This window comes from Paralichthys olivaceus, chromosome 6 (assembly GCF_024713975.1).
Source record: "Paralichthys olivaceus isolate ysfri-2021 chromosome 6, ASM2471397v2, whole genome shotgun sequence".
In the NCBI taxonomy this organism is placed as follows: domain Eukaryota; kingdom Metazoa; phylum Chordata; class Actinopteri; order Pleuronectiformes; family Paralichthyidae; genus Paralichthys; species Paralichthys olivaceus.
This window is the reverse complement of record NC_091098.1, coordinates 22649327-22669766: the sequence shown is the minus strand read 5'-3', so window position 1 is coordinate 22669766 and position 20440 is coordinate 22649327. Positions and strand designations below refer to the sequence as shown.

The window sequence follows — 20440 nt, the reverse complement described above, 5'->3', positions numbered from 1 at the left end:
CTCAGTGAGGCTTCAACATTTGTAAAAAGTCAAATATCCTCCAAACTTAAAATGTACCTTTGTTTCCATTTCCATTTTTTTCCCTTGTGTTTTCTTGCTGAAGGGATAGAACCAGCAAAAGCAAAACAAAGTGTGCTAAAGGGTTTTTGCTTTGGAAGACATCTGCTTAATTGATTAAAGATGTTTAACTAATATTTTGTAAAATATACGTATGTAAATTTAAAGGTTCAATGTGTAGAATTTAGTGACATCTAGTGGTGAAGTTGCAGCTGAAGAGCTCTCACCTCACCCTCCCCTTCCAAACATGACAGAGAACCTGTGGAAGCCTTCAATCAGTTTTTTGTCATAAAAAATCAAAAGGATATAGTTTGTACAGTTTGTGCTACTGTTAAAAAACATGGCGGCCTCCGTAGAGAGGACCTGCTCCTGAGGCAAATATAAAGTATTTGTATATAAAGGGCTCATTCTAGGGTAAAGAAAAAAACATTCTTACAATTTCGATGAAACACACTTGTGAAAACATCGCTAGGATTATTTTATATTCAGTTTCTGCCAATAGATCTTTCACCTAAATCTTACACATTGAACCTTTAACAGAAAAAAGTATATGTTTTATTTTCATCTGACAGCTGCAGTCTTGTTTTCATATAGAGAATTTTTTTTTTTTGCAAAACCAATGAAGCACTTACAGAGCACAATGTATTCTATGTTTTAAACCACCCACCAGCTGAGATCCAGTCAGACCAAGCAACACTTCGGTCAGAGACCTTCAACAAGACGATGCTGCTTATATGTAAACGCTGCAGGAATCTAAACAGGACTATTTCTCACATTTATGTCTTTTGCTTTGTTATTCAAGTGTGTTTTAACAGTTGGTCACATTTACATTTAACATTTAAGAAGCAGAAGTTCATTTATAATATCATGTTTTTCCATTGATATATTGCTTTAAAACATCAAGAGAATATTTACTTTAAGGAGATGTATTCATTTGTTTTTATTACTTCAAGAAAAGGATTTTAAAATGTGTTTAAATATTTTTAGGAATGATGAATGGGCCCCCCCGTCCTCATGGACCTTCTTGGGTGATGAGTCCTTGACGTCAAGGTGGCAGACGACTGCACAAAGGTCATTTTTGTCTATTTTATCAGACTGTGCAGACTTAAAATTTTCAAAAACACAAAACAGAAACACAACAAAAATTATAACGTCAAATTTTCTGCATAACAGCCCAAAGAAATCAACGGCACACGCATGCAACAAGACCTTTAACTCATATCCTTCTACCTGAGGCCACAAAGGAATCAATCTTCTCTCCTGGAGCAGCATGAGGCTTAAACACGGAAGAGACAACATTTATTTTAGGGGCTGAATAACCTGGGATCGGCAGCGGGTCCTTGCCTATTAATCAAGAACATAAATCTTAATGGGTTTTCATGATATACAGCATCACCTAATGGAGAGTCTGGCCTTCTGACTGTAAAATTAAATGTCACTGTCGTTACATCGGGGATCATTAACATACAAGACACCGAACCTTGACGTCACACGTGTCATAAATATACAAATTACATACAGAGGTGCAAAGTGTGGCTTTGTAAATATCTGTCTCCACCTGTCCCCCTTTCTTCCAACCGACAGGAGAGTTTTACTGCACGACAACAAAGAAGTGAAAGCACAAATATAACATCTCCCCAGAACAAGGCCTCTGAATAATGTGCATGAATCAACCTGACTCAGTGACCCGTTGAAAATCTTCCGCTGCCTTAAAATGTCAGACGCCTTACGGACGACCAGGCCTTGAACGTTTTAGCATTTCCGCGGCACCTCTGCGCAAGTAATTACATGGTTTTATTAGTTCTTCCTGCTTTGTATGCAGCTCCTGTCGAGGAGATTTTCTTTGAGTCGAGTCGATTCAAACGGCCCGAGAGTTTAATGAACTGGTGGCGCGAAAAAACATTAGTCATTTGGCGGCGGTTTCCCCACCTGCTCCCCTGAGGGACGCCGCGGAGAGTGACATCAGAAACACCAGCATTTACAAAGTCAGTGAAAAGAGTCAATCAAGCTGAAGAGCTGGTAAAACATGACCGTGCCCTTGAAGCATGGGCCCCGGCACTTGTTTTTTTATTGATCCTATAATTCACCTGTGACTGCCTGCTGATTTATGACTGGTAGATAGACAGGATGAGACTGTGGATGCTGCTGATGGCTGTGGTGGCCAGTCAAAGGGAAGAGGAGGGGGGAGAGGCTACAGCTCAAACTATATAACCCAGTTGGAACCAGCAGAGCATGGACAAGTCTTTTCTTCCGCCTGGCGACCTCCAGAAGAGTCAGACTTCCAACAGCAACGAACCATGAAGTGTAACTATCTCCTGTCCTGGGCCTTCCTGCTCGCCGCCTCCGGCCCGATGCTGGGCCACCCCATCACAGAATCTGCTGAGATGCCCTATCCAGGTCCTGGTAAGTGGAGAGTAACTCCTCCATTCCACCTGTTATTTACTAATTCAATATCTTGATCAAACATTTAGTACATGAAACTTCCCCAATTCACATATCCTGAGTCTCAGCTCCCATCTGGACCATAAATGCGGGATTTCTCTGCCTAAAACATTACAGATGTCATCTCTCTTTTCAAATAACAGTTATTATCATGACAAAAGTGTTAAAGCATTGGATGCATACCCTGTGTCTCCTGTTTTTTCCCGTCGTCCTCAGCATCATTAGAGGACCGAGGAGTCGCCACCCTGGATGATCTCTCTCTCTCCGAGCAAAACTTCCCCCCTCAGGACGGAGCTGGTCTCAGATATTCCACCCTCATATCTGGGGAGATGAACAGAGACGGTAAGAAACATGCATGAGATCAAACATCAGTGTTCAGTTGGAGGTATTTAAACTCTTTACATCTTCAACCGTTATCCTACCACGTCTCTTCATGCCTCACGTGCACATCCAGCTCATAATGTTGTGTTTCACGTTCTCTCAGGTGGGAGAACAACAGGCCTGTTTCCCAGAGGAATGAAGAGAGAGGTGGGTTTTCTACAAACGTCACCAATGTCAAAATAAAACAGTTGTGAGTAAAATGTTCATCTGAACTCTTTCAGGTTCTACTGGAGAAACAAAGTCTCCTGAATCCATTCAGCCACGTGTTTGGGATCCGGAAGCAGTTCAGGAAGAGAGCAGGGAATTCTGAGTGCTTCTGGAAATATTGTGTTTAAAACTGGGCGTTAATGCTCCACACAAGAGACAGGGCTCAAACAAACTAATGCAGACAAAATCCACATCATGCCTGTTTGTACACGCCTAGTACATGTACTCACACACACATATAGGTAGGAAAGACTGAGACATATTGTGTGAGGAGTTAAGAATGATTTAATTTCACCTTTACGTTGTTTGAAACTATACTTGTGTACAAAGTCCATGTTAAACAGCACCGTATGCTGAATGGAATTAAAAGCTATATTGTACAAATCTGCGATTTGTCTTTTCTTGAAATGTACCTGCAGCTGAAAAGAGCACGACTTGTTTTTTTTTGTTCTTAGTAAAGGAGGAAACAAAAAGACGTTCCAAACTTGGTTCTCGAGTTTTCTTAATTTTTTCATTTTTTTATTATTTTACAGCAGAAAGAATATAAAGCATTCAGAAAACATCTTTCATATTTTAAGGGCAATTCAAAACGTTTTGCATGGCTTCAGCAGCTGAAATCTTTTTTTTTTTAAATTTTTTTTTACATATCCATCGAGTCAGTGACGCTTGTACATGCACAATTACAAAAATAAAACTTACAAACAGGAGAAGGGAAGAAAAAGGGGGAAAGCAAAGACACATGGGGAGAACCGAGAGGAGATGAAGGTTTTTAAGGGTTTTAGGGTTTGGGAGCGGAGAAAAATGGGGGTCACATAACAGGGAAAGACAGAGAGAAAGACAGCTATAGAGGAGAGGAAAATAGATCTAACACTAGTTCACATGCAAAGTGTCGAGGACCCGGAACTTTCTATCAAAGCAGGGTCTGTTTTTTTTCTTCTCGGTTTGGAATTGATGAAAACGTGCAGTTCAGTAAAGGGTGCCATATAATTGCTGTCCATAAACTACTGAATGCTTGTCTTGCAATACTGGCATTTGCATAAGAGTAAGTCGACTACATGTGTCCAATCATTTGAAACTTCACTCGGTCTATAGGTTCTCCACAAAATAGTTCTTTATTGCTCTGTGTCGTAAAACGGTTTTCGGTTCTGTTGTCCTGATGTGCCTGCCTTTCTCCGGTGTGGGTGCGTGGGGGGGGAAAAAGAAGAGGAGGAAAGGCAGATTCTCAGTTCACAGAACATCTTGAAGTCGGCGATATACTAATGCAGAGAGCCAGCTTTCAGCGAACCTGTCATCCCATTCATAAATGGCAGTAAAACAAGATTTGCAGGTGAACTTTTTGTATAATTTGGCTCTTAATCTTAAACACCCTCCACACTTTGTCACTTGGATGAATTAGAGGCCTAAAGAACGGGCCAGAGTTATACGAGGATTCGACAGGAGAACGTCAAATCATTTATCTTAATGAGCTATATATAACTGGACTCTTTTATCCAGGGCTCCACCGGTGTCTGTAACGTTCAGCGATACTGACAGGAAATGGATTATACTTCATATTCACTCATTTTAAAGACTTCAGTATCGCAGTGGAGGACCTGTCTGTCCTAGATTCTTCACCAGAAAGCATCGCTGAAAGATTTCTCAGCTTCTTCTGCTGTGAATCACGTGTCGCGCTCTGTTTCCTCCTCCCCATTTTGGCACCCTGAGTAAAATACATAAGGGAGGTGAACCAGTCCCTCAGCCCGGAGAAGAGCGGTGCTGCCTTCGCCGCCCAGCGTCCTATACCGCGAATCTGACACCTCGACATGTCTGCGCGTGTGCTGACATGTGTGGTGTCTTGTGCATGTGTGTATCACGTGTCAGTGCTGTAACAACGATCTCCAACCTTGTCCATTTGTTCCTATTTGAAGTTGGGAGCACACTGATCTAATCTAAATGAATCAAAAACCAAAGGAAGAAGGTCTAAAAAGTTAGAGCTTGCTCTAAAAAACAATCCTGTCCTCATGCTTTGCCATGAAAACGTCAGTGGCGACTGAGTCTTGATCGTTGGCTTGCGCCCTCCAGTCACATGCCCTCTGTCTTTCGGAGTTCTGTGACACGTCAAACCAACGCTCATTGTTTTACAGAACAGTAATTCTTTTAACGAGTCTATCTGACTATCGATTCTAGGAAAATAAGCATGCTTTAGGTGCAGTTCTGTCACCCTGTTAACTATTTTACCCATGCAAGCATAATAAATCCTTCTCCGCTTTGCCACCACATTACACTGGCTATGCATTCGAACCACACACTTGAGGATGAACGCAAAGGCAACAAACCCCAGTAGTGGCATTTCTAAGTGTGATTTGAACAAGCTGTCCCAGTACAAAACAGAAAAGAAAAGAAGAAACGTAGCATGTTGACAAGCTGGAGTGCTGCACTGATACTGGTGTGAACAGGGGATTTGTTTCATATTGTGGCTTCGGTGAGTGAAAGGTGACGGTGCGTGTGCATGTAGAAGATACAGCACAGAATGTGGGTGACCATGTTCTCTGGAATTCCTCACGACCTCAGGTACATCGTATGCGTTCGGACATTAGCTCGGTGTTGTCAGGATATGAATAGGCACTTTCTACATTAACACTCAGGAAATTAAGTTGACATATCAGATGAGTGGAAAACAGTCAAACAATTTCGAAACAACCATTGAGCCTAATAATCGTTTAACAAACATGACAACACATGGATAGAGAAGACTCATGTTTTTCAGTGGCACTTGGCTGAATAATCACATGTTGTGGTAACTTGGATACAGAAAACACTTTCTGCTAGTTCTGCTGGGAATATGATATAAGATTTACAGGCAGCAACAGACAGGCACCTCTTAGACCAGCAGCTCACGTGTGTCCTCTCTCTCAGATCGTTCCTACACAGATCACACAACAGACACATCGCAGGTCTCACAATTATCAATGCCTCTGGTACACCTCAGCTCACTGACCCTGCATCGAGGTGAACGCCAACTCCAAACGCTGCTTCAGCACCTGTGACTGCTCAGTTTGCAAATGTGTTTTCAGCTGCTTGAAATCCAGTCATGCACAGTTCGCTACACATGGCTTTTTAAAACTTTGTTCTTTTGGAATACAAGGTCTCATTTCAATCCTGGCAGCCTTGATCAAGGGGTTTTTCATCAAAACGTTTATTAGTAAAATCTGGTCCCTGGATTACTACGACAGGGATAAATCAGAGCTTTAAAAGAGGTGAGTTCAATCTTTTTTGTCAGTGACAGAGTAATAACATGGATTTGCTTTATAGGGACGCCATGGGCAAGGCTGCCTTTTACAATCTTCAAGATCAGACAAGATACTTCAGAAACTCGTCACATTCCATTTGCAATGACAACAAAAATAAATCTCAAACGCATCTATGGTCAATTCAGTGATGGTAAATGTTTTAGTTATCTGTGGGGACGGTGGAGACATGAGAGGTTTAACTGCTTTCTGCTTCAACACGACGACTCCCTCTGCAAACTGTGTACCTCATTGATCTATTGATCCTCTGCCAGTTGTGATCTTATGGTCTTTAGTGCTAGTGTGTATTTCACTGTATGATTATCTGTTCTGCAACAAATTAACTTAATTCTCTTCTTAAGCTATTATAGCATTCACATACCTTGGCACCATTGGCAAAATTTTCTTGGTAGCCCAAAACAAAGAAAAGAAAAAAATAAATAAAACGTAACCGTACTTTAAAGATAATTTTGCAGACTTCTCCTAACTCTAAATACAGTTTTTTTACTTTTTCATATTGCATTAATATCATGCTTTAGCAAAATGTTCTTCTCAAGAACGATCAAAATAAAATAAAATACTCTAATAGTGAAATAGTTTTAACTTTACAGAGCATAGCCACTACTGCTTTTGTTGTTTTTTTCCCTTTTGACTCTGTTCATACTTTTCATGCACATAGCTCATTTTTATCCCAGGTATTTACACTATATACAAACAATACAACCATACTTCTTAGGCATTCAAACAAAACTATACAAATATTCTGTTTTTGTCTCGTACCTGTTTTTGACCCATTTTTAATGAATAAAATAATATATTTCTAAAATACAATCCCTTTTGGGTAAATGTTTTTTCCTACGTACTTTCAGCCTTCCTTTATATACAGAAATCGCTCAATTGTCAAAAATATGGATTTGTCAAACCCCTATTTTGGGACAAGCTTAGGGACCCCTCAAAGAATCTCTAAGACGTCAAGGCAATGTATGTGATCTTCCCCTCAAAAGCCTTCACAGGCTCTGAAGTTCATTTAAAAAGAACAGTAATAACCTGCATGACCAGAACCGTTACAACACAAAATAGGCAAGTTCTTCTCTCTCGTTAGGTGCGAGAGGAGCAATCTATCAAACAAAATGGACAATACAGGGATAGCTTCATTACCGAGATGTTAGAACTCATGGAGGAGAAGATGGATGTGTGCGCCACTAAAGTGGGAACAAATAGAAAATCATAGAATAGGCTGAAAGACTAGACCATAAGCACACGAGCAAAGACTTTTCTCGCCAAGAATTCATGCATTTTTTTTCTTGGTAGGATTCAACAACATAGAGTCTGAAGATACAGATCATCAATACATTAGACGTGATGGAACAAATACATCGGACAGTATGGAGCAAATTCAAGTAATAAAGTGACGATATATACGATAAAGCATAGGGTTTTTTTAAGAAATGGCAAAACAGAAATATTTTATTCCCCATGTGCATCTGCATGGTCAAACCCCGGACTACATTCATTTGTAGCTCCACCCGTGTGGGCAGACTGGTGGGGTAGAGCACAGTCGGACAGGAGGAACTGTGGAGCTAAATTGAATATCATCATCTACAGCAGTGGTAGAAATGAGCGCGTGGGTTACCAATATATTTGGTTGAAAAAAATCCGTCCTCGAATGATTGGTCACTTAAAAAAATATGAAATACGATTAGAGCCCAGAGTGTTTCTGCGTGGTCTCCCCAACCTCTGAGATCTTCTGCAGCAGCCGTGATTTACGTCTCTCTTCAGGTCCTCGCGCGTGACAGACCTCCTCGGACATGTCCCGCGTTCGCTTCCTCTTCTCGTCCAAAAACCTCTTCACGTCCAAAAAAAAGACAAAGCAATCCACGAAAAAGTGCAAAAAATGCCATGAAGCAAATGTTCAGCAAGCCCCCCCCACCCCGACCCTTAGAGTTTATAATCCCATAGAAGTTGCCACTCTCTGACCAAAATCAAGTCAGTGGAGAGAAAAGATATGTGAAAAATGCTGTTGTACATGTAAGAGTAGTTGAACCAGTAACACTGCAGAAGTAGTAATAATTGCAGTGCTTGCATTGATGTTTTTTTTCCATTTCTCTTGTAAAATGTCTTGGGTACAAACGAAAAAAGAAAAAGAGGAGTCAGGAGAGTGATGTCACATCGCGAGGGGGCTCTTCTGAGGGGTCTCATGTTCCCTGGCCCTTTTCAATTCTTTCACCCTGGAACACAGGGAGAGGAGATGGGTGTCAGCAAAATATGACGGCCACAACTTGAGTAACAAGCTCATCACACACACACACAACACACACACACACACACAATATCTCACGACTCAGCCAGAACTATCAGAACAATATCAAGTCAGCCCAGAACAACAGGAACTACGGCTGCTCTGTGAAAGGAAACGTTGGTCAGGATTGAACTGGACAAAAGGGATTATTATCATCATTATAGCACAGTTACAAAATCATTACTGTATTAACTTATTACATGAAGGATAAATTACACTTTAGCGGCAAAATAAGGACAAGCAATCATTTCATGAAGTGAGTGTAATTTTAACTGTTTATTCCTATTATAGCTCTTATAATTACAGTTATTCTACATTAGTATAATTTTACCTTGAAGCCCTAAACATTTTTTGAAATGCAGTTAGAATCACTCTGTGACACATCTATTGTACTTCTGTCTGTCCTGGGAGAGGGATCGCTCACTTGTGACTCTTCCTGAGGTTTATACTTATTTTTTCCCTGTCAAAAAGTTTTTTTGGGGAGTTTTTTGAGTTTCACTTTTGTACGAGGGTTAAACCTGTGAGGCAAACTGATTTGTGGTTATGAGCTATGCAAACAAGATTTGAGTGAGTTCACAGAGGAGCAGAGTATGAGCAGAGTGTGACAACACTCTTTACTCTAAAAAATTGATTTTAACAAACTCTGGCAGTTCTTAGTCGAAGGTCAATACTGCAACATTTATGTACTGAAGAGAGGCAGATGAGTGTGTGTGTGTGTGTGTGTGTGTGTGTGTGTGTGTGTGTGTGTGTGTGTGTGTGTGTGTGTCTGCATCCTCTCGTGCAGAACTGGTGTACTCCCTGGAGGAATGAAGCCATTAGGGCTTAGTGATGTAGTCCTGGGGGGGTGAAGGAACCTATTGTTTATTTTTCCACTGTGACCTATATGCTATCACAGCTTCCTAACCTACTGTGTTATCACACTATAGCAGACAAGCCTGAATTAGAGTTGGTATTTCAACAATGCTCTAAAGACCCCGTGTCCTAATTTAAGACAGTAAACAACAGAGTTAAACATGTAGCCTGAACGTCAGGGAGGCTAAAGGTTTGTGAGGATCAAATGTTTGTGCTTTACTTCTAATTTGCTTTGTTTTGATGAACCAAAGGGCAAATAGCATTCAACAGTTGGACATGGCTTTAGCATATGGAAGACAGCGGGGACAGGTTCCCCTCTCAGTCTGTTGAGTGGCTAGAAACAGGACACAAGGCCAGTCAGACAGACAGACATCTAGTTGAGAAACAGCAGGCCCATAGCATGCCTAAAGGTAGAGGAGCAAGGCCCAGAGTTGTCACCACTTGACATGCAGCAGAATAAAAAACATGATTGAGAAAAAGCCTCCCGCTCTCTTTAACTGGCTATCATCTGCATAACCACACAAAAAAACAAAAATCAAAAGAAAACTCAAGGAAGAAACCGTCATGAACACAAAGTCATTTCCAAGGAGAAGAAGACAGAGATAAAAGAGAGTCAGAGAGAAGAGCCTGTTAAGTGTTGCAGTGACATCGTCATTCATAAGCATTTTGTTAGTTCGAGATCGGTTCTGCTCTAAATCTGAGCGTCTCAGTCCACCTGTGGCTCCAGTCGGCAGCCCTTCATGCAAGCAGGCATCAAGCAACAGTGATGGAGAAGGAGGCAGATTGGGTGGAGGGGTGGGAGAGAGAAAGAGAGAGGGGAAGAAAGGGAGGAAATCAGAGAGAGGGAAGGAAGGAGAGAATGCAAAGGTCGAGACAGGAGGAAATAACAGTATTATTAGAGAGGGAAAGTGAAAAAAAGAGCCGAGAGGGAGAAAGAGGGAGAGATAGAGTGAGAGAGCGAGAGAGAAAGAGAGAGAGAGGCACGAACTGAGTTGCTGAGGCTGCACTCACCCGCTTGAACAGTCTATGGTCCATCAAGGGGCTTGGCATAAACAGCAAAACAATACCAGAGAGCTATTAGCACACAGTAGGCACTGTGAGGGAGGGGGCAAGGACAGGTGGGGGTCCAAATACAGTGAGAGGGGGGGAGGGAGGTGGAGCTATGGTGTTGGAAGACATTTCTAACCCAATTTAGAAAAGTAAATTAGAAAAACACATGACACCGAGCAAAGAGGAAAGTTGGACAAAGTTATGAAGTCTCTACTGTGTCTTACTGATTAGCTCAGTGGGACATTATTCCTTTAGACCATGAACCCACCGCTGAGGTTCTGCTGCGTCTATGTTAAATCTTGTGCGTGTGTATGTGAGTGTGTCAGGGTGTGTTTCAGTGTCGGGGTCTACCTGTGGCGACAGCGACGGAGGAACCTCATGATCTTCCTGGCAGCCTGATCCTGCCTCTTTGTGAGCAGACTACCTCTATAAAAACACCACAGAGCCACGTATTCATGTTAATATGATGCTGACAGTTCTACTGCAGAACAGAATATAGTAGTTATTGATAACCAGACACTGTTTATTAACTTGAGAGTCTTTACCGAGCACTCGCACATCGGAGGCTTCAACAAAAATGATGAAAAAGCTCAACTATATTATAGTTAACTATAACTATAGCGGCAGAATGAAATCACATTAATGGTTGGGTTAAGGTTTAGAATAAAATGTAATTATTAATACATGCAAGTAAGAAAATGGCACAACGAATGTGAACTTTAACAAAAATGTTTAAAAGACATAAATTATGTCTAAAAAAAGAAATAGGAAGAAATTAATATGTGATTAAGTCCTAACTTCTGCTTCATCAATTCCAATAACCTAACTACTGCAGTTCATTTTGGAACAGGCAGCGTGATGAAGTGGCTCCTTCATTAACCTACTGTTTCTAGCAGGATGATAACATTGCAGTGTTTTCAGGATGTACCTCAGTTTGTGCTGCACCAGGGCAGCAGCTGCCCCGCGGTGGTGGGGCTTCAGCCTCCCAAACTCCTTGTAGCTGCGGTAGTATTGCTGAATGAGCACAGCCGCCCTCCTGCTCTGCTGGAACTTCTTCTGTTCGTGGTAGCTGCGAAATTTACTCTGGATAAGGATGGCGGCCTGCGTCATCTTCTTATATAGTGCATACTGTTGATGAGAACAAAACAATGTGACGTGCTTCGCTGTGTGTGTGTGAACGCTGCAGTGGCGCTACGGGATCCCGCTGCAGTAGAGGATCACAATCTGAAGGTTTGGCAAAGAATTCAACTGCTGGTAGGGAGAATAATTTACCTTCAAGGCTATCCATGTTAGCTTGCAAACAGAAAAGGGAAAGATTGTGAATGATGCACTGATGTTCACCAAAACTCTGTATTGAGAGTCATTGATTTGACTTAGATGTTCTCGCTCAGCACTTTGTGGTCCCTACCTGTTTGTATTTCTTGTAACAACGTTGAATAACAGCAGCAGCTACTTCCTGTTGCTCTCGGAGCGGCCGTCCCTGTTGGAGAGTAAAGCGTAATAGGTCAGAGGTCACAGTAGAACCTGCATTTCGCCACAAAGGAAATTTGTTGCTCTGTCAAGTCTCGCTGAGGTCTCCCGGTGGGCTGGCAAATGAATGCCAGCTTGGAATGAGTCCACACCTGGTGAACTGGACAGTGGGGAGAAGGAGGTAAGCTGTGGAGCGACAGGGAACCGAAGGTCTACCTCAGTATCACCTGACACAACAGACAACTGTAAACAACAGCAAAAAGTTTGTCATATGAACTCTGATGTAGCTTTGGGAGGTTGGGTAGCAAGTTGAGGAATGGGATCGGGCAGGGGGAGAGGGACTGGTGTGTGGAGAGCTAGTTATAAACAGGCAGTAGCAGGCTCCAAACAAGTAAGTTAGAGACGAGAGAGAGGGAAGAGACAGAGGGAAGAGAACATAAACTTAATTGTGTCTATTTGGAGCAGGGGTTCAGGGGGCAATGCATCGTTCCTCTAAGCAAGGCCATGCTATGCTCAAGCCACCTTCCCATGCTGAAACCACAGGGACATATCTGTATCTGTCTTTGTTAATGTTGGCGTGTGCATGTGATCAGAGAAACAGAGAATGAGACAGAGATAGAGAAATGTGAGAATTAAATTAGTAAATCTCCAGACGTATCACGACCTTTCCTGCTAAAACCAGAACTCTATTGAACCTTTCAACATCTCCCCAGAAGGCCCCAAAAGAAACCATCGAACAGCACAGCCCTGCCACTGTGGACTGCAGTACACACAGCATTCGGCACCAGAGCCAGGCCTGTACCTTGTACTTGCGGAAGGCAGTTTGGACGAGGCGGGCGGCCTCATACAGCTCTCTCTGCTCTGGGTCGGACAGAGTCAGCTGGGCCAGGTCTCGCTCCACCTTGCTGTTGGAGGCATTGATGAACTCACTCCAGTCAGCCGGGGACGGGAGTGTGGACCGCTCCAGGGGCGTCTCTCTGAGCGGAGACCCGCCAGGACTGAGGCTGGTGTTGGACGATGGGGTCAGGGGTTCATTATAAAGAGATCTGGAAAAAAGACACAGACAGATGTGTTCAGTTCAGTTGTTACTGGAGGAGAGCTGCAGGTTGTGAACTTCCAATCGTACACTACACCTGGTTACTTTACACGTATGCTTCTCCACCCATTTTATTCCAAAATTCAGCAACACTTTTGGAAAATAGCACGGTGTCACAAATCACTGATAAAAAATAAATACCTCTGCAGCGAAGGGAAACTCATACTATGCACACACACACACACACACACACTGTCATTTCAATATGGATATCTGCTGCCCCCTGCTCCTTACCGCAGGTGTATGATGCTCGGCAGCTGTTCCACATCTCCCAGGTAGTTGGCCAGCCAGTTCATGGTGTTGCTGACCCCCGACGTGTCTAAGGGCACAGACTCTGCAGCGGTGAAGTTCTCCCTCTTGATTCTCTCCGGCGTTGCCTCGATGATGTGCTCAGCCAGAGTCATCATGTTCACCTGTTCGGTTGAGGCAAACAAAGATGACTGAGAAAAGCAGGCGATGTAACCGGGAATGACTTAACCCAGCACTTAGCACATCTCTTGAAGGACAAGTTAGACAGAGAAAGACGACTGGAAGAATTCCCAGGTTATGGACATGGATCAATAGAGAGAGTTCATTTCAATGTGATGGTCGTTACTAAGTGTCAGGTTGGCCTGGTGCACTTTGCCTACCCAGTAGAGAAGGCGGACATAATAGAGATGGCATGGTACTGTCAAAATCAAATGTCATTCATTCTTCACTGGTGACTGTGCAGCTCTTACAACAGCCTCCATCTAATAGAACAAATGCTTTATAAGCAAAATGTATGATGTGTATTTGTATTGAAAGGCTTGTTCCTTTTCTTTTTCACTAACTAAGTGTGAAGATCAGTTAACATTGCCACTTTTCTGCCTGATGCTTTTGTTCCAAACCATGACATTTCTGCTGACATTTCTGCTGCTGTATTGTGGCAGTCCATTTCAGCGGTGCAGGCTTTTACATCACAAGCAAAATGCTCCTGGCCCAAATTAATTCTTTGGCACTGCTGGTGCCAGGTGCTGCACATTTAGCTGACCACGTACACCATTGTTGTTTTTGTTGTTTAATCACCTGTAGGTCATCCATCTGTGTGAGACAGTCCTGGTTCTCCAGATCTTCCCGATAGGATAACAGTTCTGCATCAGCCATTTCTCTGTCTGCCATCACGAGCATGCCGAGCTGCTCTCGCTGACGCAACCGGTTGACCAGTTTCTCCTTCCCAAGGCTGCTGCCTCCACCGACCCCCAGGGTCTTCCTCCCCAAGCCGCTGCTGGAGAAACTCTCTCTCGAGGTCCATCTGACTGTCCCCGTGCAGCCTCCTGTAGACAGGCTCTTGTCTGAGCTCAGGCCCTCTGAGGACAGGCTTTTGGGACTAGAGGACAGCTTGTGGAGCTGTTGCTGCTCCAGGCTCAGAGGAACAGACATGGCCTTATCAGGCCGCGTCTGAGAGAGTTCTGGGTTGGGTTTATGTTTTTTAGCTAGTGGGAGGTCTCTTTGGCCCTCGCTGCTGTAGTAGTTGGAAGGCTCTGACCTGGGCCTTCTCAGGTCTGCAATAAACAAAACATGGAACCATTGGGTGAAACGCTTTTCTTCTAAGTGTTAGAAACGAGAAAAAAGAAAATCTACTGACCCGGGTTGAGGCTGGTGGTGCTGGATGTGGTTGTAGTGGTGGCAGGACCTCCTTTCTTGCTGCTGGGGGCGACTACACTGTCGTTTGCCCAGCTGACCATCCAGCTGTCTGTGGTGGGGGCATCTGGGCCCGGGGAGAAGGACATGCGAGTTGTGGGTGGTAGAGGGGCTGGAGCCTGCTGCTCTTCCCTCTGTAGCTGCTCCAGACATTCAGCCAATTTGGTGTGGCCACGAGAGCGGGCGATCGACAGGGGTAAGCGGCCGAGAGAATCTGGGATAGCGAGGGCACGTCTGTCCCATTTGTACAGGACCACTGCTGCCTCCAGGTGACCCAGGGCACACGCCCACATCTGGATGGAAAACAGATGGATAAGAAAAGGCAGAGAAATTGAAATTAGACAAGTAAGTTTAGATTAGGAAAAAATGTTCATCTTCATGTGGTGCTAAAAGACGCTCACTTACCAGAGGTGTGCAGGAGAAGTGATCCACATTCAGAGGGTCCACTTCTAACTCTAAATCAATACTATCAGCATGCTTAGTGCTGTATGGAGGAGAGAAAACAATCAGCAACGCATTGCCATTCGGTGTGGTGCACACCAATTACAAACCAATGCACCATTATAGAGTATCTAGAGTAGATTGGTTCTCACCGCCACTTGATGAGTGTCTGGATGAGGGTGGCGTATCCCTGGCCGGCAGCCAGGTGAAGGAGTGTCATGCCTCGGAAGGTCTTAGAGTGGATTAAATGTTTGGACTTGGCCCAGCAAGCTCTGCTCATCATCTTCTCACAGACCACCACGACGCGGCTCTCAAAAGAGCTGCCTGCTTGAATCTGGCCAGTCACACACTTCACATACCAAAGGAGCAAGTTATTATTATGACAATGTGCATGTCGTGCACTGACACATAAAATGTTGTCTTAATGCTGAAAACATGAGTAACATGATGTTGCCTTTTACCTGTGACTGGCTGTTGTTGCCCCCGCCTCCTCCACCTCCTCCACCTCCTCCGCCACCTCCCCCTGTCCCTCCTGTCCCTCCCCCAGCTCCGCCACTCCCTGCACTGCTCGGCTGCTGGTGGCTGGCCATCTCCGCCATCCTCCTCTCCATCTGCTCCAAGCGCTCCAGGATAGACATTCTGAACTGGTTATCTAGGCAAACAGTGGGACAGAGAAGAAGACGAAGAACACGTCAGCACACAAGTAGCACTCAGTGAGCAAAAAAAAAAAAAGTATTTCCTGTTACCAGCACAAACAACCCTGAGTCCTGACAAGACAAATTATCTAGTAGTATGCACCACAAGGTGCTCTGAGCGGCATAAGGACTGTCGCAGTGACTTGGGGCTTAACACCACGAGGGAATCAAGACTAATTTCTCAGATACTGCAACACTGATGGCAATTTAATTTCCTACTTTTAGCTGTAACACACAAACCCCAGATAATCACTCTTAATCTCTCCAGAATGTGAGTGAAAAACAATGGCATCAATCACTGACTTCATCAAAACAATCGACTTTACTAAAATAACCTTTCAGGCCCATCAATCATCTGCTAATGGCTCCCATCACTGAACCCCTGCTGCCATCTCTCATGCATTACTCAAGCACTGGCCCAGCACGCTAATACAGGTTGAATGATTGGCCAATGAGTGGGGGCATGCTAAATGTGTCCAGCCTTTCACAGAGGGCCTCAGACACACTCTGGGGGAGTGTGCAGCTGACGGGCCTCTCCAGCTGATTAAGTGCAGTCTGTTATGGTCACAGAGTTCCAGCCCACCCTGGTTCCATAAGCCTGTGTGGTAGGAGGACCACAAAGCTGACAGTACTGAATCAATCACCACTCGCACCTATCCACAGTCCTTGAAAAGGCGGCCTTTCCATACATCAAGATGGATGGAGCTGTATAAGACCTGGGGTGTTTACTTGCTGCTTTGGAGGCAACAGCCTCTCTGTACCTTGTGTCAAAGTAGTTTAATGGGGTTGTTTCTGATAAACTTTTTAGCCTTGCGACAAGGAAAGCTAATCTCGATGTCAGAAATACAGACCATGTTGCATAATTTAAGACCCAAGTGCACAAAGGGCAGAGAAAATGACTTCTAAAGACACAAAATGTTATATTCATAAAAATATCTATATTCATTTATATTAGAAAGTCCAAACTCTTATAACCACTGCAATTTATACTTGCTGCAATATGTACACGTGAGATTAAAAGATCTAAGAACCGAAGATCACTGAGACATTTAGGAAACCAAACCTCCCTCACCAACACACACGCACGCACTAACGCACGCACACACGCAGTATGCTATGTGCAGACAGTGGAATGGGATGGGCACAGAGAGACCACTGCAGCAGGGAGTATAGAAGACTGCATTAGCATTCCCCATTTAGCCACTATGAGGCCGTTTCTGTGGCAACCTGCTGCCGAGCGGTAACTAGGCGACAGGAACATGGCTGTGTGTGTATGGTCTGCCAGCGTGCTATTGGCTTATTGATGAAGGGGAGGAGAAGGACTCTGTACACCAGCAAAAAAATGGTGAGAGAAAGGCAAACAATGAAAAAATGGAGTCCATAGATCTTCTTCGCTGTGCTTTTGTGTACTTTGCCTACTTTCTTTTCTCAGCGTTGATGCCGTAGGTAGGGACCTAATGACTCTAAGTGGGGAGCCGTCACAGTACGACCTGGTGACATTTGCGCTTTATGGTGTCTTGGCAGCCCTGGCTCAGGGCTCCGTGGAGAGCTAATGTCACAGTCAAACCTTCTATAAGCTGCTGTAAACGAGGTCAAGTAAGTGCTATCATTGGACAGAAAAACATAATGTCACTGGCTGGTAAATTACCGCTTTCAGTGACAGCATGCCGCAGTGTGAATAATGGACTCAGAGGACAACATTGAGTTCTCTGCCTTCGATCCCTGTGTGTGCTATAGACTGTGTAAGTGAGGATGCTGTCGGATCAGCAGATTGCTCCAATAATCGAGCAGTTTGGAGTTTTTGCCAAGACTATGTGTGGAACCATCTCGAGACAGGTGAGGTGAAGAGTTGAAAGCCTGTTCCAGACTGAGTGCTCTTGTCAAACGGGGAGTCAGAGGGTTGAGATAGGCCACCGCACTACAACCTGCCCTGGCACAAGGCTGTGCTCAGCCTCTCCCACTGGCTTACAGGTGGGGAAAGACGTAGACAGAGAGACGAGGAGAGAAACAGAGAGAGAGAGAGAAAGAGAGAGAGAAGGAGGGAGGGTGAGAAAGGAGAGAGAGAGGGGGATAGTTAGCGGTAGGCTGACATGTCTTTGTTCAGACCCAGTGCTGCAGTGTGCTGCAGTGCAGATGATGTCATCTCCACCTGCTGCCTGCTGCTCCAAATGCGATGCACGTCCACTGCAGAGGGAGGATGGGGGTAGAGACGAGGGGGAGGAGAGAGGGAGGAAACTGGGAAGGTGAGCAGCCAAACAGAACTGTAACAACAGGGTGACGTTGTTAACGCCCTCCCACTTTCTGGTTTACTCCCTTGACAGTGTGTGGCAGCAGACGTGGTCACTTGCACACATTTAGCGTAGACTGTGACATGCTTTATGTGGAAAGAAAATAATAAAGAAGCCACTGGGTGCAGAAATGAACACCGCTCGTTAGATTGTGAGCTCTGAAATTATCAGTCAAACTAAAGACTGAAAATTCATTTCAAAGCCAGACTAAGTTTCTTTTTGCTTTCCTTTTTTTTTTCTCCTCAGGGATTTTTTTGTTATTTGTATATTTTGTGTTTGTTTGTTTTTTTCTAACATTTCTTGAATAAATGAAAAAATTTGATCACAAAAAAACAAAAGTTTCTGTGATTGAGACCAGTTTCCTCACTTATGGAGATTCATTATACATTTACTCCCATGCTTCAGGAGCTGTATTCCCCTGCAGAACTTAGACCCTTGCTAACTTTCCTTCCTGAAAAATATAAGAGAACTTGTCCCTGTCCAGAATGAAAATCAACTCTCTCTACCTGAATTCATCTGAGCTGTGGGTTGTCCTGTGGAGTACTTGGTGCCGTCTATTGTGAGTTATTTTAATAAGAATAGAATTATGGGTGACATTTTTTTTTCTGTACAGCCTTTCACATAACAATTGGAGTGTGTCTTTTTGAAATGACAGTGACTGTGTTGCCCAAGTGGAAAACCTCTCACCTCTGGGATGAAAGCCGGGAGATGAAGGGAAAGTGCCACAATTAAAGGTCTTTTAAAAGAGTAACCGCTGTCTTTGCTGAAAGGGGAAAACTACATAAGCACCAAAAATGAAGAAAACCTTCACATTACAGTGAAAGAGGCCTTAATCCTTAATGATCGATAATGCAAATGATTACGTTTGTAGCTTGCATTTGAACCAACACTCATCTATCTACTTATTTCAGAAACCTGGGACTCACCAGTGCATTCACGACAACTGATTTTCCAGTTCGGGGTCGTGCGTACTGAGTCGAGTTTCCCTGAACTTTGAATAAAGAGGTGAACAGCTCTTTGTGCAGCAGCAGTGGTGCGGCTTCAGGGTTCTGCAGCCGGTCTTTACGCGCAGCGGCTCAATTACTGGAGGTCAGTTTCACAGTTTCAAAGAGAAAACCTGCATCCAGCATCACCACAGGCCGAGAAAACAGCCCCTTCCAAACATCCATGTGTTGAACAAGCGCTGCACGGGTTACAGTGAATTTCTACTGTTGCCATGTGAGACCCACCAGACTGAGGCTTGTGACCAGGTCCCATTATAAAGATAAAACAGCCGGCTTCCATAGTCTAATTTGGGAATTCACTTTACAGTAGAGGTACTGTAACTGTTTCTGTGTGATAAAACTGCTGCCTGATCTGTGCTGAGTCAGAAGTGCTCTGCTGTTGCTTCTTATTAGCTTCTCTCAGAGGACATGGGTGTCCTCTACGAGACTCAGAGAGCAAAGGACCCGCAAGATGTGCATTGGGTTTCAACCCACACCAACACAACGTCACAGCCCTGCCCCGTGTGATCCGCCTCATCCCTGGGACATGGCAGCAGGTTGACATACAGAGGGATTTCGGAAGGAAGGACAGGGTTGTTTATTGACATGCAGTGGAGCACAGTGGCAGCGAGAACGCTGAAGGGAGGAAGAAGACAGCAGGAGACATCGCAGGTAAGGACAGGACAAGGATGAAGAGATGAGATGAGAGGGAGGGCGAGAGAAGAGGAGGAGAGGAAGAGGTCAGAAGAGAGAGGATACACCAAGGCAGAAGTCGCCATTGAGACAGGTTGAAGAATACAGTGATAGGGTCGGGTTAGCTGGCAGCGAAAGACAGCGTCATCTGTCACGATCGGAAATGTCAAGGATGAGGGCAGGAGGAGGACAATCATTGGAGCTGCGTTATCTTAGAAACGTGTGGACACTTGTGTAAATAAACAACTTGTATCTGAGCTCGACACACAGCAGCGGAGTCTTAGACAAACAATATAGTCCAGCATCTGTTTTCCTGATTATAGATCATGGAGTCCTTCTTCTATCCTTCACACACTCCATTCCACACTTTTATCCTGGAACAGCTTATAAATGTATATTGAACTTTTGATGGAGTGTGGGTGGACAAGTTTAATCCTCACTTCTGAAACCCTGGTTGTGCTCATGCCAATCAATCAAGTGCTGGACCTCGTTATCTCTCTGAAGCCAGGCAGCTCCTCACATGTAACCCCGGAGGAAGACCAGAGGCCAGCCTCCCTC

General features: G+C 44.1%; 2 protein-coding genes across 13 annotated transcripts in view; one reads left to right on the top strand and one right to left on the bottom strand.

Annotated features, from left to right (window-relative positions):
- Positions 1-2279: 2279 nt before the first annotated feature.
- On the top strand, positions 2280-3471 carry LOC109635111 (urotensin-2-like). Its single transcript, XM_020096040.2, has 4 exons — positions 2280-2460; positions 2716-2841; positions 2984-3027; positions 3102-3471. Exons 1-4 carry the CDS (start codon positions 2355-2357, stop codon positions 3213-3215), a joined length of 390 nt encoding a protein of 129 aa, XP_019951599.1. The 5' UTR covers positions 2280-2354; the 3' UTR covers positions 3216-3471.
- The window catches only part of camta1a (calmodulin binding transcription activator 1a), a 275197-nt gene continuing 257872 nt past the window's right edge, over positions 3116-20440 (bottom strand). For 7 of the 12 annotated variants that reach the window (XM_069526124.1, XM_069526130.1, XM_069526129.1 and 4 more), the window contains 13 exons: positions 15685-15875; positions 15376-15572; positions 15188-15266; positions 14727-15075; positions 14168-14643; positions 13355-13533; positions 12827-13070; positions 11963-12034; positions 11827-11847; positions 11483-11682; positions 10906-10980; positions 10516-10546; positions 3116-8581 (listed from right to left, as the gene is read on the bottom strand). In XM_069526124.1, the coding sequence (XP_069382225.1) occupies positions 8549-8581; positions 10516-10546; positions 10906-10980; positions 11483-11682; positions 11827-11847; positions 11963-12034; positions 12827-13070; positions 13355-13533; positions 14168-14643; positions 14727-15075; positions 15188-15266; positions 15376-15572; positions 15685-15875 (2147 nt within the window). In that variant the 3' untranslated portion in view covers positions 3116-8548. The remainder of the gene's footprint in view (positions 8582-10515; positions 10547-10905; positions 10981-11482; positions 11683-11826; positions 11848-11962; positions 12035-12826; positions 13071-13354; positions 13534-14167; positions 14644-14726; positions 15076-15187; positions 15267-15375; positions 15573-15684; positions 15876-20440) is intronic. The other 5 variants (XM_069526126.1, XM_069526136.1, XM_069526125.1 and 2 more) reach the window with 4 other exon arrangements.

Coding starts and splice junctions, on each gene's coding strand:
- LOC109635111 (XM_020096040.2), top strand. CDS start 2,355: ATGAAGTGTAACTATCTCCTGTCCTGGGCCTTCCTGCTCGCCGCCTCC. Junction 2,461..2,715: donor GATGCCCTATCCAGGTCCTG/GTAAGTGGAGAG, acceptor CGTCGTCCTCAG/CATCATTAGAGGACCGAGGA. Junction 2,842..2,983: donor TGGGGAGATGAACAGAGACG/GTAAGAAACATG, acceptor ACGTTCTCTCAG/GTGGGAGAACAACAGGCCTG.